At 37.9% G+C, this 16752-nt stretch overlaps 2 protein-coding genes across 2 annotated transcripts; one reads left to right on the top strand and one right to left on the bottom strand.

Annotated features, from left to right (window-relative positions):
- Window positions 1–19: 19 nt before the first annotated feature.
- Window positions 20–9618, bottom strand: LOC143884368 (cyclin-B1-2-like). Its single transcript, XM_077387890.1, has 4 exons — window positions 9384–9618; window positions 9115–9215; window positions 697–794; window positions 20–361 (listed from the first exon to the last, which is right to left on the bottom strand). The coding sequence occupies exons 1-4, from the start codon at window positions 9507–9509 to the stop codon at window positions 261–263; spliced, it is 426 nt and encodes a 141-aa protein (XP_077244005.1). The 5' UTR covers window positions 9510–9618; the 3' UTR covers window positions 20–260.
- Window positions 9619–14429: 4811 nt separating this feature from the next.
- Window positions 14430–15005, top strand: LOC143882730 (uncharacterized). The gene has a single exon (XM_077386165.1). The coding sequence runs from the start codon at window positions 14430–14432 to the stop codon at window positions 15003–15005; it is 576 nt and encodes a 191-aa protein (XP_077242280.1).
- Window positions 15006–16752: the final 1747 nt, after the last annotated feature.

Genomic DNA, 16752 nt, shown 5'->3' with positions numbered 1-16752 from the left:
TAGAAATTCAATCACCCCAGAATCCAACAGTATAACCATCTAACATAGATGACTAATAAATCAAGAACAATATCTATCGTCAGATGAACAATTTCATGATCTGGCCGATAGGAATACCATAATTTTGGAGTCACTGCATTTCAAACTTTCTATTACATATCCGTTGGAACCAGTATTTGGGTGTGTAACCACCTGAGCTGAGATGAAATTCTCATATACGGTTCTCGGGGAGTCCCCTTGGTTTACCTATGTCAAATAAGTCAGATGAAACTTGGGCAAGCAGGCCCCTTTGAGATGCCAAGGCGAACTTCCATCCCATGATGAATGTCTGCTGGCCTATAGGTTTCTGACTCGCGTGGATCTGCAAAATGTCCAGAAAATAGGCAAAATTGGCACAAGCACTGGAACTCAAACTGCATTACAAGCCTAACTCACCATTCTTTAAAAAAACATAAGCCTAACTTGAGCCTCGAGTATGCTAGCAAAACAAACCTCTCTTGTGATTCTGTTGCAGTTAATGATCATGAATAAAGGATCACAACACGTATAGAATGTGGTGGATAATTTTGATTATTTACACCAAGTCATGTTTTCTTTTTTGCTTCTAAGATTTAATGGGGGTCTTTGTCAATTATTCTTATGATTTCATGTCAAGGACCGCGATGAAACAGCGGTGAAAGAATAAAGCAAAGTTACCATTCAGGTAATCCTCGAAGCCAAAATCATCCAAGCTACCAGTGAGGGCTTCCAGACCTAGCATGGACGATGACAGAGCTCCAGGAGGCCTCTGGAATCTGTAAAAGCAATAAGAACACCAAGCTATAACATATAAGCAATTTTTTTCCGAAGAGCTTGCCATGGGGCTTCAAAGATGCATTTCTTTCACTATTATAAATTTATTTATCAGACAAAAAAACATTTATAATGCATGCACTAATATATATATATATATTTTTTGACGGGCTACATGCACTAATATTGAAGCACGAGTTTGTATAATTTTGTCCCCTAGATTATCATTTATGAACAATTATTTATCTGTTAGGGCTCAAAAAAGGAGCACAGGAAACCCTACAGAAAGGAAGCTGACACCAACCTCTGATGTAATATTATAACCAAAACCTCTAACAAAATACTATAATCAGTCAGGAATGGAGCTAAAGAACTTCATCTCTCTGTTTACTTAACCATATGTAACCTCAAGCTTTTTAATGGGTACTGCTGTCAACCTTATATAAACAATGCTAAACCTAGCAATGGCTTTCATTCTGTGCACAAGCATTCAGTATTTGATAACTTTAGAATAAAAATGCACTACTATGGAATAAAAGCTACCATATTCTACACTGGGCTAGAAAGTGGGCTAACAAGCAGTCTACCCTCCACTATCAATACAAGTGAAGACTTTGCTCCTATTCAAATCAAATCTAAAATCACCACACCGACAACCTGGCAGAAGTGCATCTAACCCTTTTAGCATCATTCGAGGAGGCTGGTACTGCCACCCAAAAAATTAGGCACTTCCACTGCAATTATTTGTCGTACTCATAGTTAGCTGAAATGCCTTGGACAGGTGGAGAACGTGTTTCCTGGAAATGCATTTCAAAAACATTTTTGAGACATCAAATTTTTTTGGAGAAACATTTCCAAAATGCATGGGAAACGTGTGGGATGCACATGGGAAGCGTATGTGAAACACGTACAAAACGTATGTGAAATGTAAGTTAAACATTTTGCAGAAATAACACCAAAAAGATTATGAAATACATATTAAAAGGAAAAGTATATATAGTAATAAAAAATAGAAATAAGCAAAAAATTATTTAAATAAAATAAAATATGTAAAGAACATACATAAACCATCTATGTCCGTCTCAAATTTTTTTGAATGGTATGTCTGTCTCTATTTAAACAAAAATTATGAAAAAAATTATGAATGCAGTGTAAAAGCTCGTAGAAATTTGAAATACACAAATTTCAAATTTAAAACACATATTTCGTATTTCCATTGTGTTTCATAAGTATTTCCCTAGACATTTATGGGTACGGAAACATTTCAAATGCATTTCCTAAGATGTTTCTCAATACGTTTCTCATACTATTTTCTATCACATCACTGTATCTCGATTTTTCTCTATTTTTCCTTGCATTCCCGCTTCTGTTTCACAGTTCTCTTCGTTTCCCAACTTGGTAATTATTGTAATACTATAACAGGTTGGAACTTTCTTGGTTGCCCAACTGGTACCTCAGATATTTTTTTCCTTTTAGAGAAAAAAAAGAAAGGGAAGAGTGGAAAGTAGTGTAAGTATGGATTACTAGCATGTTCATTTACATTTAGTGCATCCATTGGGAGATCTCCCCCAGTTATTTGGCATGACTACATTTCTTTACAACAATAAAGTGGTATCCAGAAAGTACAGTAAAGATCCAATAAGAAGATCAAGTTAGGGGAGTGAAAAAGGGAAAACCCTAGTAAATAGTCTCAATTGAAAACAAAGCAATAGATAAGAAAAGTCCCTCCTTTTGCTCTGTTCCATTCTCTCATATATGAAAGCTCTAGGGGTTTGATGTCTTATCCTCCGTTGTTAAAATCTTACGATTTACGATTTGAATCGTAAATTCAAATCGATTCGTGGGTTGAACGATTTAAATTGGACGAAGAATTTTTTTTCATAAAAATCGTACGATTCGACTTTGAACGTGCGATTTTTACGATTTTTACAATTCTTTTTACGATTTTTAACATTTTGTCTGTTTTGGATTTTGAGAACTGATTGTGATTTCAAAATGCTTTGTTTATTGCTGATATTTCTTTGTATGATAATTATTACAGATTTGAGTACGTGATTTGTTTACTGTTGTGATAAATTATATAATGATTTATAATATGATGAATATGGTTTGTGCTTTGTTTAGTAATTTATTGTGCGTTGAATATGGTTTGTGCTTCGGATTACTAATCATTGAATTTTATATTTAATTTAATAGTTTCAAATGGTAAATAGATAATTACTCATTTTATTCTTATTTTTTACCTTTTTATATTTTTTAATATTTTTTCTCATTTATATATATATAAATCTGAAAAAATCTTACGATTTATGATTCGAACCCTGTTACGATTTACGATTCGATTCCGATTTTCAGAACCTTGGTCTTATCCACATGATTTTTTGTGCAAATAAATAAACTAAAAGTATTTAAGTGTCTCCGAAAGTTATTTAAAGGAAAATGATAAACATTCACCCAGTTTGCAATAATTAATAACCCAGTCCACTTCTAGACAACAAAACCATAAACATGATCTGCTTTACATCAACTTTGAACAACAGGTTGTTGACTTATTAGAAACCTCCATGCTAAGTTCCAACTTATACACTCCAAAGTGAGGCCTGCAAATCAGCCCCTCATTGGAAAATCGTGTGGAAGAATTTCCATCCTATTTGCAGTACGTTTAATCCAGACCAGATTTTGGACTGAGCGCACAAATCAGCCCCTCATCTTTTGTTGTCTTGATCTTTTTTCTTCTTCTTTGATTTTTTTAATTTGATAGAATATTGCATTTGCATAAGTCCCTCATTGGAAAGCACTCATCCTCATTGGACCCATCCAATGTTCTCCCAATTTAGAATGTGTGCTCAGAGGATTTCTTACCTTTACCATAACCATGTCACTTTCTTCAATTACTTGTGGACGACGATTATGTTGCATTCGTGGCTTCAATATTTTTACAAAGTTTCCCATACAACTCTTTCATGCGTTCAACCATTTCTTCTGCTTCCTCACTTGCATTGTCCAAAATACGCAAACAAATCAAGTCGTAATAATGACTTGCTGCCTTCCATACGTAATTTCAAACGGGCTCTTTCTAGCAATGACTTCTTGAATAGTTGTAAGCAAGGTTTTAAATTTCGGTTTCGGAATGTGTTTCGGTCCTCACCGAAACCGAAATTTCGAACGAAATCCGAAACCACAAAAGTCTTATTCTATCTTCTCCTAAAATTTCGGCAATTTCGCCCGAAATTTCAGGCGAAATCTGAAATTTCGGGAGAATATTAAATAACGTCACAATTCCAGATTTTTTGGGATTTTCCAGAAATTTCGGACCGAAATTTTGTAACGTTTCAAGTTACCACGATTTCGGTTTCATTCTCCACCGAAACCCGAAATTTCGGATTTCGGTCGAAATTTAAAACCTTGGTTGTAAGTGAAATCTATTTGTGGTAAAATAGTGTCCCATTGCTTTTGCTTCCCATCAACAAGGATTCTTTAAAGATTCTCCAAACTCCAATTCATCGCCTCTGCTTGACTGTCTGTTTGTGGATGGTAAGCACTACCATATTAAATCCAAGTTCCAAATCAGATCCACAAAGTCCTAAAAAGGTGTCTTTGTAAGCAATCCCTTTTTCCTCAAAGGCTTCTTCATCATCACACTCTCTTCTCCATTACCATGTATGATGAGATGGGTATCCTGCACTTCTTTGGGTTTTCACAACACTTCGGCAATTTTATGTCCCAATTTCCTACTTTGAAAACAACTAAATTTGTTCTCTAGTAAATTGTGATGCTTTCAGATCACGAATGGTACTAGTGTTGGTAGATCCTCCTTGACCTCCCCCACATTTTTTTTTGGGTTTGGTTGGATGGATTTGGGATGCACCTCTATGAACAGAGGTTGTTACATTGCCTCTTCCACGGTCAACGATGCTTCCCCTATTACTCACAGAAACTAAAAGTTGTTTGGTATTCACACGAACCACTCACACGAACCCCCTAGTTTGTACTCCTTTTCTGTTAATGATATTACTCCTTGCCTAACCCCAGCTTACTCATCAAAAAAAAAAAAAAATACAATCTAGCATTGATATCAATTTCATGGCATGCAAAGGAAAATTTGCAAATCCATGGTGAAACAGTTCAATAACTACTTTTCCTCCCTCGAAGTTGAACGCGAGACTCGAGAAGGTAGAAGTCATTGGAGTATTCTCTAATTTTTTATGGTGTAATGGTTCAATAATTATTTGAACAATGAACTTGAGATGGTAGAAATAAACCAATAGTTGTTATACATATATGAATAGTAACATGCACAATAAATCCATATAAGAAAATTCAAGATGTAATAAGACTTACTCCCAATTTCTAATCTAACTTAAGGGGGATGCTAAACTCACAGGAGCCCTTGTAGAAAACGGCCACAAGGATGGCGATATTGGATCCACGTCAACCCAACGCATTTATGATGGCATTTATAATGGTAGAAGTGGAAGACGCGGATCCAATGGAGCCGCCCTTGTAGCTCTTTTCTACAAGGGCTCCTGTGAGTTTAGAATCCCTCCTAACTTGAACTACTAATTTTATACCCATTCTCTAATCCTAAACAACTTGTTTTATACATGAACTCAAATTCCAAAAATAAACACATCCTAAACATTAACATTCAAAAAAAAAAAAAATCCTAAGCATGGCTTTTCTAAATCCCATAAGAAAATTTGGAAGTACTCAGAAAAATGCAGAAATAATAAAATCCAACAACCATCCCCTTCTTGGAGTTTTCTTTTTGCCCAGTGGCTTGTAGGAACTTACAAGCCTACTCGATTTACATCACATGGAGATGTTGTCTATGGGACCCGGGAAATTAAAAAAAATTAAGGTCATGGGTAGGCATGGAACTATAGTTGAGTCGGGTTGAGGAAAACCAGAACCCAACCCAAACTTGAATGTCAGCCCGAAAATTCTAACCCTAAGCCCACATGCAATTTCTTTCTACAACCCGACCTGTGTTGCATGGATTCTTTGGCCCCCTATGCTGAATCTGTGTCGACACGTCTCCACATGCGAATCGGACATGGATTCACGTGGGACACACCCGGATTCTTGGCGTAGCCGTGTTCTGCACGAATCCTGTTTTTTGGGGCGAATCCGATTCATCATCGTCTCTTTTAAAATGCGAATCCTGTATATTTTCTCTTTAAATGTGTTTCCTTCTTAACCTTTTTTATATGAAAGCACAACCCGTACTCTTTTAGTAAAAACCCTAGTGCCTCGACCCTTGAACATTGAAACCCTTCCTTCTTCTTCGACTCTCTTAATAAAAACTCTAAGGCCTCAACCCTTCATCCTCAAATTTTTCTCACACACACAGATATATATATAGGTTGTTGAATATATATATATATATATATATATATATATATATATATATATATATATAGAGAGAGAGAGAGAGAGAGAGAGAGAGAAGTGTTGGTGCGCTTCACCATTTTTTTGGTGCGCTTAAGTGGTTATAACGCCTCCAATTGGTTCGCTTAAGCGGAACCCAAACATTTAAACGAATGAGAGGCGTTATAACCACTTAAGCGCACCAAAAAAATGGTGCGCCAACATATTCCTCATATATATGTATAATTTTAATTTTTAATTTTGAATATTTATTTTATTTAAAAATTACCGAATATGAATCCTATTTTTTAGGGTTTACCGAATCCGACACCTCAAATCCGTGTCGGATTCTGACACACGTATCCGAATCCATGCAACATAGAACCCGGCACAACGAACCTAACCTAGTTTATTAAATTCGAGTTAATCTTAGAGAAAATATGAGAAAGAGACCGAGCAAATAGCAAGATAGAGGTTGGGACTTGAAAAAAATTCTTAGTGTTAGCACTTATGAGGGCTGAGAGAAAATTATCCTTTGCATTGAGGTCCTCGTGGGCTTATAAAGCTCACCCACCTACTAGCTAGGTGATGTGAATCAAATCTAGCTCTGATACCAAATTGATATGAACCTAGGCTCTGCTACCAAATTGATGTGAATCCATGAGAAAGAGAGAAATGAAACAGAGAATCAAGATCAAGAAAGGGGAATAAAGATGAAGATAAAAAAAGAAGAGAACAAGAACATGAAGTGAAATCAAGATCAAGAAAAGAGGACAGGATTAAGAAAAAGGAGAAAGATAGGGGTAGAAATGAGAACAGTTTATAAACCCAACCAGGAAGGGTGAGAAAAGTGAGAAAAGTAATGGGAAAAATGATCGGACCATCTCGGTCTTCGTTGTTTTTCTTAATAAAATTGGCTACCTATTTCAAAAAAAAAAGAGGGGGGTGAGAAAAGAGATGGGAGAAAAGATAATATAAAGAAAGAGAGAAAGATAAGTTTAGGGATAGAAAACTGACATAATATGAAGCACCATATTTCTAAAAGCATTACATCCACACAAGAGAGAGACTTCAAATCTTATTCATTCCATTCAATAGCATTTTAGAAAAGTGTCGTGGGGCTGCATATATAAGAAAAGAAAGAGAACTACAAAGTTCTAAAAGCCTAAACAACAAATCTTACGCATTGAACTAAAATACCCTCTATTGACTCAATGACTTAAAATTTTCGTTATACTCATGTGGGACCTATTTAAAACACATAAAACTCAAATAAATTAAGTGATTTTGATGGGAAAAAACAACGATACCCCTCCTATAACTTACGAGACTTAAAAAACACCTAAAAGACACTTAAAAGATGAGAATATGGGACCTAGGATGGTCTCCATCACTAAAGGTCAGCCGCTACAACACCTAGATGGCTAGACATATCATGCAGACAAGTTGTCGACGCAATGGGCTTCTACACATGAGTGGGCAGAAAGTTGATAGTATGATACATGTTTTCGCCATCTAACATTTGGAACATCCTCAAATGATAGAATTAAATGCACATCAAACTGCACTAAGTGCCATCATACGCTAACGAGAGTAACGTGAACTTGCATCTTGCATAGGCAGAGGGAGATTTTATCGGTTGAGTGGATTATCACAACCAAGGATTAATATGAGGTTGTTTGATTAGGGTGAGTCAACCCATGCCACAATGGGGAAGAAATTTCAAGTTATTACTAAGCCCACTAGGGTTGGCTTTAAATTTAGGGTTTAGATTCTGATTCAAGCCTAAAATGTTTCTAGATTTTAAGGCTCATACTCCAAACAAGGATATTATTTACCAGATAAAGAGAAAAAAAAAACTGATTTCCATCCTTCATCTCAACTCAACTCAACAAAGCCTTTGTCCCAAACTAGTTGGGGTCGGCTAAATGAATCCTTTAGAAAAAATTCATGAAGAAGGTAAAAGGAATCTACCCGGCTCTAATCCTAGTTCTAGTTGGGTTCTTCTACGTGGATCATTTTCTTCCATTCTATCCTATCCAAGGTCATTGTCTATGTTATGTTCCTAGCTATCAAGTCTTTCCTCATTGTTTCTACCCAAGTTGTTTTCGGTCTGCCCCTACCTCTTTTTACTCCATCAATTTGGCACAAGTCGCCTCTTCTCACCGGAGCCTCCAAAGGCCTACTTGGATATGTCCAAACCATCTTAAGCGGTGCTCTCTCATCTTGTCCTCAATTGGAGCCACCCCCATCTTTTTACGAATGTCTTCATTTTTAATTCTATCTAGTCTTGTGCGGCCGCACATCCATCTAAACATTCGCATCTCCGCTACACTCATCTTATGCACATGTTGCTTCTTGGTGGCTCAACATTCTGAGCCGTACAACATGGCTGGCCTCATAGCTGTCTTATAAAACTTTTCCTTCAAGTTGGTAAGGATTTTACGGTCGCACAAGACTCCTGAGGCAAGCTTCCGCTTCAACCAACCTGCTCTTATTCTATGGTTAACATCCTCTTCAATCTCTCCTTCCTTATGTAGAATTGAACCACGATAGCGAAAGATATCCCTCTTAGGTACCTTCTGTCCAGTCTTATTTACTACACTCTTGTCCCGCCTCCTTACATTACTAAAGTTGCATTCCATATATTCTGTCCTAGTCCTACCCAGTCTAAAACCTTTAGATTCCAAAGTAGTTCTTCATAACTCTAATTTAGCATTTACTCCTGTTTTGGTTTCGTCGATTAATACTATGTCATCTGCAAATAACATACACCACGGCACCTCATCCTGGATACCCTTGATGTCCAGGATAAGGTGCAGTACGGATAAGGGTGCAGTACTATTATAATTGGAAACTCACTGGTTACTGCTCCATCGTACATATCCTTAATCACATCAACATACAAGCGTCACATAACAAACCAAAAAGAAGTACAAAAGAGAATCTGACCTGGAAAGAATTTGTCTGTCAAAATTCATTTTCAAGGGAAATGCTGATCCGTATGTGTTCACAAGGATCATTCGTTTCGTGTCCTCTTCACTCCTCCTCGTCTGATAAAAAAAGTTAAATCAGTGACCGAAGTTAGGGCTCAAAACAAAAATCCTTACCAACAAAGAAAATAACGCAAAGAAACCCCAAACAAAAACAGGTTCCTTTGAAAAATCATGTACAGAGAAAGATAAAAAAGAGCGAAAGAAAATAAAAGAAAGGGAGAAGACCGATTGGTAGAGGGATTGAAGAGGGTGAGATCCGACAACATCGCTCTTGACTCCTTGTAATCCAAAACGAAGGGCGTCATTTGGAATGTTACCCACTTCATGAGCTATCGACTTTGAACCCTCCATTTCTCCTCCTACTTCTTCTTCTTTTTCCTTCTCTTCGTTTCTTGTACCACTTGGTCACGCGCCACTGAGGTGAAACAACCTATAAACTTCTTAGGCAAGCAAGCCTCAGAAAAAAAAAGGGCGATGTTAAATTCGCACCCACCCAATGTAGGATAATTCGCATCCCTCTGAAGGAGAGTAATGTGGCAGACTTTCACGCTTTTTAACGTCAATTCACGTTGCGATGGGACCACGACCTCCTCTGGTGTATCTACGATTGCAGAGGGCTGATTTACGTGGCTGTCCCATGTAAAGAAAAGGGGCGAATTTACCATTTCCCAAATAATAAATTACTTCCCATTATAAAATGACTAAAAATTTAACCCCGGTCTCAAAAGACTAAATTGTTACGAACTCGGATCGGTTCGTAACGTAATTTGATCTTCTTAGAGAGAAGATCAGCCTTCTGATCCACTTCGAAGGAAGGATCAATCCTCCTCTGTGTACAAATACATGTTTTGGAATAAGTTTCTTCGTTAATTTGAAAATAGCCAATTACAACTTATTTATACCACTAACAAGCAAGAGACCTAATTAAGGATATAACTACTAACCCTTATCCAAAGAGTCACGCTAAATCTAAAAAATAATACAAAAATCTAATCTAGGTACGTAACACTGATAGGGTGCAACTTGGGCTCAACCCAAAGTAGTCGGGTCTAACTCGATTTTTTCTAGGGTTGGGTTGACTAATGCTCGGGCTTGGTTGCATTGCGGGGTCTGGTGAGTGCCAGATTTAGGGTTCGAAAAAATCAAACCAAAAATAATTTCAGTTGGGCTTGAGCAATGAGCATCAAGAAATCTGATCCTACACACAATCCAAACATCCAAACATTTCTTCTTCTTCTCTCTCTTTTTTTTTTGTAATTTATTTTTTATGTAGGGCAGCCGACATACACCAAAAACCTAGACTTACTCGAAGAGTAGTGGAATAAGTAGTCAACAAGGAGGAGATAAGCATTAGATTTGCCTGTAATTTACCTTGAGAATAGGTATGTTTGGTTGTCAACCTTGTAAAGTAGTGGTAGGGGGTGTCTTTACCAGTATAGGGGAGGGGGTGATAGAGAGAAAAAAGCATCGTTCCCAACAAATCCAAGCAAAACTCCACCTTTTTTGTGGTTTTGGGCTTGGATATTATAGGGAGGGAACAAGGGTGACACATCACCATTTATGTAATGATTAACCATGAGACATCATTGGGAGTCACCACGAATTTCAATGCCATATCAGCAACCAAACAAGGAGTTTTGCTTACATGGAATCCAAATGCCAAGCAAAACCCTAAGCCACATCCTGGTTTTGTGCAACCAAACATTGGTTCCTTCTCTCTCACCATGGTCTCCTAGTGCCTGCCGACTAATCTTCCAAGAAGCTAGTTAAAATCAGTCTAGCTGCCGTCCACCCTTCTTGATGATGGACAGTTGATCCAAGCATCAACACCTCACTCTGCCTCTCAGCCCGGCCTGAGTTGCACCCCTAGAATATGCTTTATTTCCTTCGACAATTGTCCAATTAATTCACTCCTCATTGAAAGTTACGAAGAGAAGTACACTTTGATCTCTAATAATTAATTTTTGGGACAAAAAATGAGCATTGTTCCGATGCTGATAATTTATATTATCTTACTTTGAATACTTAATAAAAAAATTAAATGATATAATACATTCTTAGGAAACATTATTCAAAGTATATACTTATGAACATCAGTGTGATCCATTGTGCTAGTTGCAGGCTTGCAGAAGCTATGGACTCAGGCGTGGCAACGACAACAATGTAAGATGCAAGTAGGAAGACTCCCGCAAGCAATGGCAATAACAGGTCATTGGGTTTTCTTCCGGTCAGCCGTAATAGGTATAAAACCTAGTTAGTGCACTAGATAAGTAGCAGGGTGAGGACAAAGAGTTGGACGAAAGAAGTGCCATGAGGCTAAGGACAAGGGACAAGGGACAAGGGTAAGGACGACTCCAATCTAACAATTAATATATACTTCCGTAATATCTTATATAAAATGCAGCCAGCAGCAATATTAATTATTGGAACCTTAACTGTATAAGAGTATGGGTATTATTTGAGCTCAACCAACTGAAAACAACAAGAGTAATTGTGGAGTGTCATGATTGAAACAAGGGAGTGAGCATCATTTCTTTTGGGTATTATTATTAATTTTCGTGGTTTGTGGACCAATAAATCGAGGACACAAATCCTAAGTTATGTTCATTATCACCATCCAAAAATTTTTCAAGGTGATGACAAGTAGTTCATACTTGCTCGACTTAGGCAAGCTCAATTAGTGGGCCTACAAACATATTAGTCATCCGGTTAGTAGCCTATAAACCTTATTTACAAATAGTACTGCCTGAGATTTGAAAAATATCAAGATGTTATTGGGATAATTCAACAAAAAAAGAAATATAACAATATCCCAATATTTGAAAATATTGTAATATTTATTTTTGTGTCTTCTTGAGAAAAGATCAGGAAGTTGGTATGACTTCTTTTTTTTGTAGTTTTTTTTTTCTTTCTTATTTTTTATATTTCACCTTTGTTTTGTATAGTTTGTACCGTTTCTCTTTCTTTTTTTCTTAATTCTTAATCTGTGTTTTTATCTTTGAAAGTGGGTCGATGAATAATAGAATATCCCACAATCAAAACACTTTTGATGGACGGTCAATCAAAGGTAGGGCCCATTGTGCACATTATTTTACAATACAATGAGGTTTCAACCCACTAAAGCATTAAGCGTCGGCATTTTGTCTTACTGTGTTACAAAGACAATAAGGTCAAAACCCACTCAAGCATGCTCCGACTCCCGAGTCAGCATTGTGAATGCTAATCCAACTAAATTAGTAAAACAGTAGAGGAATAAAGTAGAAATAGATAGCACAACAATACTTACGTACGTAATTCACTAAATATTTAGGGAGATGATATCTTCACCCCTGCATTACCTGCACACCCAACTCATAACCTGATTTGACGTGAAAAGTGGGCAACTTTATGTCAAATCTCATTATAATGGGGGTGTGCAAGTACTGCAGAGGGGGAGGGGGTGAAAATATGATCACCCAATATTTATTACAACATGGGTATTTGTGTTTGTTGTTTTCCTGTTTTTTCCAAGGGCATTTCATGCTCGCCTCACTCCCACCCTCTAAACTCTCTCCATCTCTGCGCATCCCTCACAAGTCACAACTGGATCCACTAATATTCCATGAAACATTTTTTTCATGGTTGCCATGCGCTACATAGGAAAAAGTTCCCAATATGGCCTATTGGTGGAATGTTTGAGTGATTCACTCGTATGGCACTTGACATGTTCCAAATAAAAGTGGTTTTCTGACCAACATCATTTTCCATTTAGGTGGGCCCCTATCTCTTGCCCCCAAGGTGTTGTAGTTAGAATCATCCTTTTTCTTCTTGAGTTGGTAATTATTAGTAAAGCCAGCCCTTCCTAATTCCTCATATATGCCATGATCCTTGTCTAGGTTGAATTTAGTAGTGTCAATTAGAAGCGTTTGTGTAAGATTTTTAAGTTGTTAGAGGTCATTTGGTTTGGATTTCACAAGATAGGAAGCTGCTCCTAGGAAGTCCAATATGATTGGCATGTTGGCTTCTGCAGGAGCTAGAGTCCTGGGAAGCCAGAAAGCTGGGTTTCCAAATCTTTTTTAAGAAGCCAAACGCCAAAAAGCCAGTAGCCAAAAGCCTGGGTTTCGTGAAACAAGCCCCTGCTTTGTTCTTTATTTTATTTCATCTTTAGTTTAGGTTTGTAGACTTGGAATTAAAAATAAAAAGGAAACAAGAATAGGAAAACATAAAAAATGTTACTCTCTTTTGTAAAGAGAGGTGGGTAGGAATAAGGACGTCTGCACCAATAGGATGAGATGGAGGTGAGTAAAAATATTCTTAGCGGACTTTATTGGTCAATCTAAGTTGGTGCTCATCTCGTTCTCTATAAGACTAATGCCTTCCATTCCATCCTGTCTCCCTACTTCAGATAGGTGATGATTATTGTGTATATAACAGAGTTGTTATTTGGTATTTCTACCTGACCTTTCACTTACATATGGGAAATGATAAATACACCCCTTTTCATTACTCCGGACACCGGCTGCACTGTACGTGAGGCAATCAGGTCGGTTGAATCCTTCACATGTGAAGTCACTAAAAGAAACATTGGTATTAGCGACCCACTAAATTGGGTCGCTAATACTAAAAATACCGTCGCTAATAGTAATAGCGACCATTTTTTGTGGTCGCTGCGTGGTCGCTAATTCGATCATCGCTAAATGTTACCTATTAGCGACCCATCAAACCGTTGCTAATGCCATCATGCAATCGTAGCTAAAGATTTGTAGGCAATCAAAAAAGCAACCAAATTAAGCATTAGCGACGGTCGGAGCGGTCGCTAAAAAATGGTCGCTACTACTACCTTTTCTTGTAGTGAGTACATCAGCCCCTCTGAGGTCATAGATACACTGCATCTGGGTGTCCCGAGTAATGAATAGGGGCGTATTTATCACTTCCCTTATATATGTCTATGAAGATTAGAATTGACCTTATATATATTTCCTGAGAAACCGTGGCATGTGGCTTGTTGATCATTACTCTCTTTGCCTTAAGGAAGGGGAATCTGTGGACCATTTATTCATGCATTGTTCTTTCACCCGATTGATTTGGAGATGTATATTTTTGAGGTTTGGAATCAGTTGGGTTTTTCCGAGGTCTATTCGGATGTTGTTACATCAGTGGGGCACCATGCCTTGGAGAAAAAAAGAAAAAATCTTGTGGGAAGTTTGTTTGCTTGCTACTTAGTGGGTTGTTTGGAAGGAAAGAAATTCTAGGATCTTTGAGGGTAAGGCGAAGTCTCCGTATTTTTTGTACATGCGCATTATCGCCTTGGTGATTTCATGGATGAGATGTCTTCCATCATTTCAATTTGTTTCGGCTTTTGACCTTTGGGAAGGCTGGAGGGAAGTGTGTTTTAGTAGTGAAAGATTGCCTAGCATCGTCCAAAGATGGGAACCGCCTCCTCTTGGTATGTTCAAACTTAATTTTGATGGTGCTTCTTTTGGTAATCCCGGGCCGGCCGGGGTGGGAGGGTTATGCCGTAATGGCGAGGGCGTTGTTCAATGGGCCTTCTTTGGTTCGATTGGTGTATGCGATACTTCGGAAGCGGAAGTTAAGGCGGTATTCTGCGGTATCAAGAAAATAAGTGGTGATTGTCTTGACAAGGTTATTATTGAAGGGGATTCCTTAAATGTTATCCGGTGGCTTAAGGGTGGAGTGGCACCTCCTTGGAGATTCATGCCGTTCATAGATGAGATCCACGAGATTATATCAGGGTCATCGGCTGTCTTGAAGCATCTGAGGAAGGCGGCCAATGAGAAGGCTGATCTGTTAGCCAAGAGGGGTGTGAATAGTGACTCTTTACAATGGTTTGATTATCTTCCCCCTTGATCAGCCATGTCTTGTTCTGTTGATGTTGTGTATTTTCTGTTTCTGCTTTCTTATCTTGTAATCTGTTATATTGGGTTGTCTCATCTCGGGCTTTCCTTTCCATTCTAATATGATTCACCATTTCAAAAAAGAAGAAGATTAGAATTGGCCTTTGATGTGTTCTTAGAGATGAGAGTGGTTACCCAGTTGGTATTATGGACTCAAATGAGGTAGAAGACAAAGTGGTTTTTTAGGGTATTAGGCTAATAGTGGACAAAGGCATGGACAACCTTATAGTGGAGGGAGACTCATTATTATCATATGGCTGGGTATAGGAGATCCGACCACCCCCCACCCTCCACTCCCTTTCAGATTTTTAGAGTTTATTGATGAGATATTTGATCGAGGGGATCCTTTCAGATTTTTAGAGTTTATTGATGAGATATTTGATCGAGGGGAGCGTAGGTTAGTACATTTCGACCATGTCCAGAGATCAACGAATGGAGAGGCGGATAGGCTAGACTGATCGAGTGTGCCCAGATATGCAATAGAGGTTTTGTATTTCTACCCTCCTGATTCTTGTTCTCTTCTTTGTGTTCTTTCCCTCTTTTCTTGCACTGTCTCCTCGACTGTATTTGTTTGTGGGCTTGCTTTTTTAATAATATGTTACCATTGAAAAAAAAGATAGCATGGGAAGGAACAATGAAAATATAGGCGAGAGAAGATGAAAAAGTCAAAAATCAAAATTGGGCAACGGATCTTTTAACCTAATGTTGCTTCATAATTTGCAACCCAAAGCCAGTTCATGCATATCGGTTTTCATTAGTCATATGGCATTGAGGATAACATACTTTAAAGTACTAGATAGTTAGAGTCGGCTGTTCTCCTAGATTTTGTAATATAGCATTCCAAGGAAGATGATCAAGTTGACCTCTGCAAACAACTCGATGCACTATCTCCTTTCAACCTTTGGAGCGAAATATGGCAAAAGAAAGGACTCATTCATAGACCGACGCCATCGGCTCCACTCTGTAAGAACTACGAGACCGCCTCGGAGTACACCTTCAACATCGAGGGGTCATAGACCGACCATTGACCCTATTCAATAGGTAGAACACGTTGCCTGTGTATTTAGAAATTCATGCCTCCTCCCAAGTTTGACCTGGCTTGGCCATATTGAGTTTACAAAAACTCCCTTGACTTTCTTAAGAATAAAAAACTCCTCTAAGTCAGTCATTGACTTGCCCTATCTAACTTTGTTTTACCTTGACAAAGTATTTATCGATTAAGACATTACTTTTATTATCCACCTTTTATTTTTAATAGTCTGATTCCAAGCCGCTGCTTAGTAGCTTTATATTATCCAATTCATAATATTATTGAGAGAAATGCGAAAAAGACTGCACGTTCATAACAAGAGCAATGATAGATACAAGGGAGCCCTTGCATAAAGAGCCACAGAAGGGCTATTCATTGGATCCACGCCATTTTCAGTTACATTTTAAAATCGGTTGAAAATGTAAAATCAGTTACATTTGATGATGTGGATCCAATGAAGAGACCTTTTGTGGCTCTTAATGCAAGGGCTCCCCTGTATCTATCATTCCTCTCATAACAAACACTCTTTGGGCCCCCGTTTGTAGAAATTTTATGTGATCGATATGAGACCGGTGGCCATAATTCTATCTAAATGCCATCGAGAACACCTCGATTGGATAATCCTAGGCCGTTGATCATTCAAGCATTCTTTTAGGATTCTGCGACTGAA

Source organism: Tasmannia lanceolata, unplaced genomic scaffold, assembly GCF_043159265.1.
Source record: "Tasmannia lanceolata isolate RefF3 unplaced genomic scaffold, GAP_Taslan_0.1 ptg000008l, whole genome shotgun sequence".
Taxonomy (NCBI): domain Eukaryota; kingdom Viridiplantae; phylum Streptophyta; class Magnoliopsida; order Canellales; family Winteraceae; genus Tasmannia; species Tasmannia lanceolata.
Note: the sequence above shows the minus strand (reverse complement) of the source record. Positions and strands in the feature narration are given on the sequence as shown.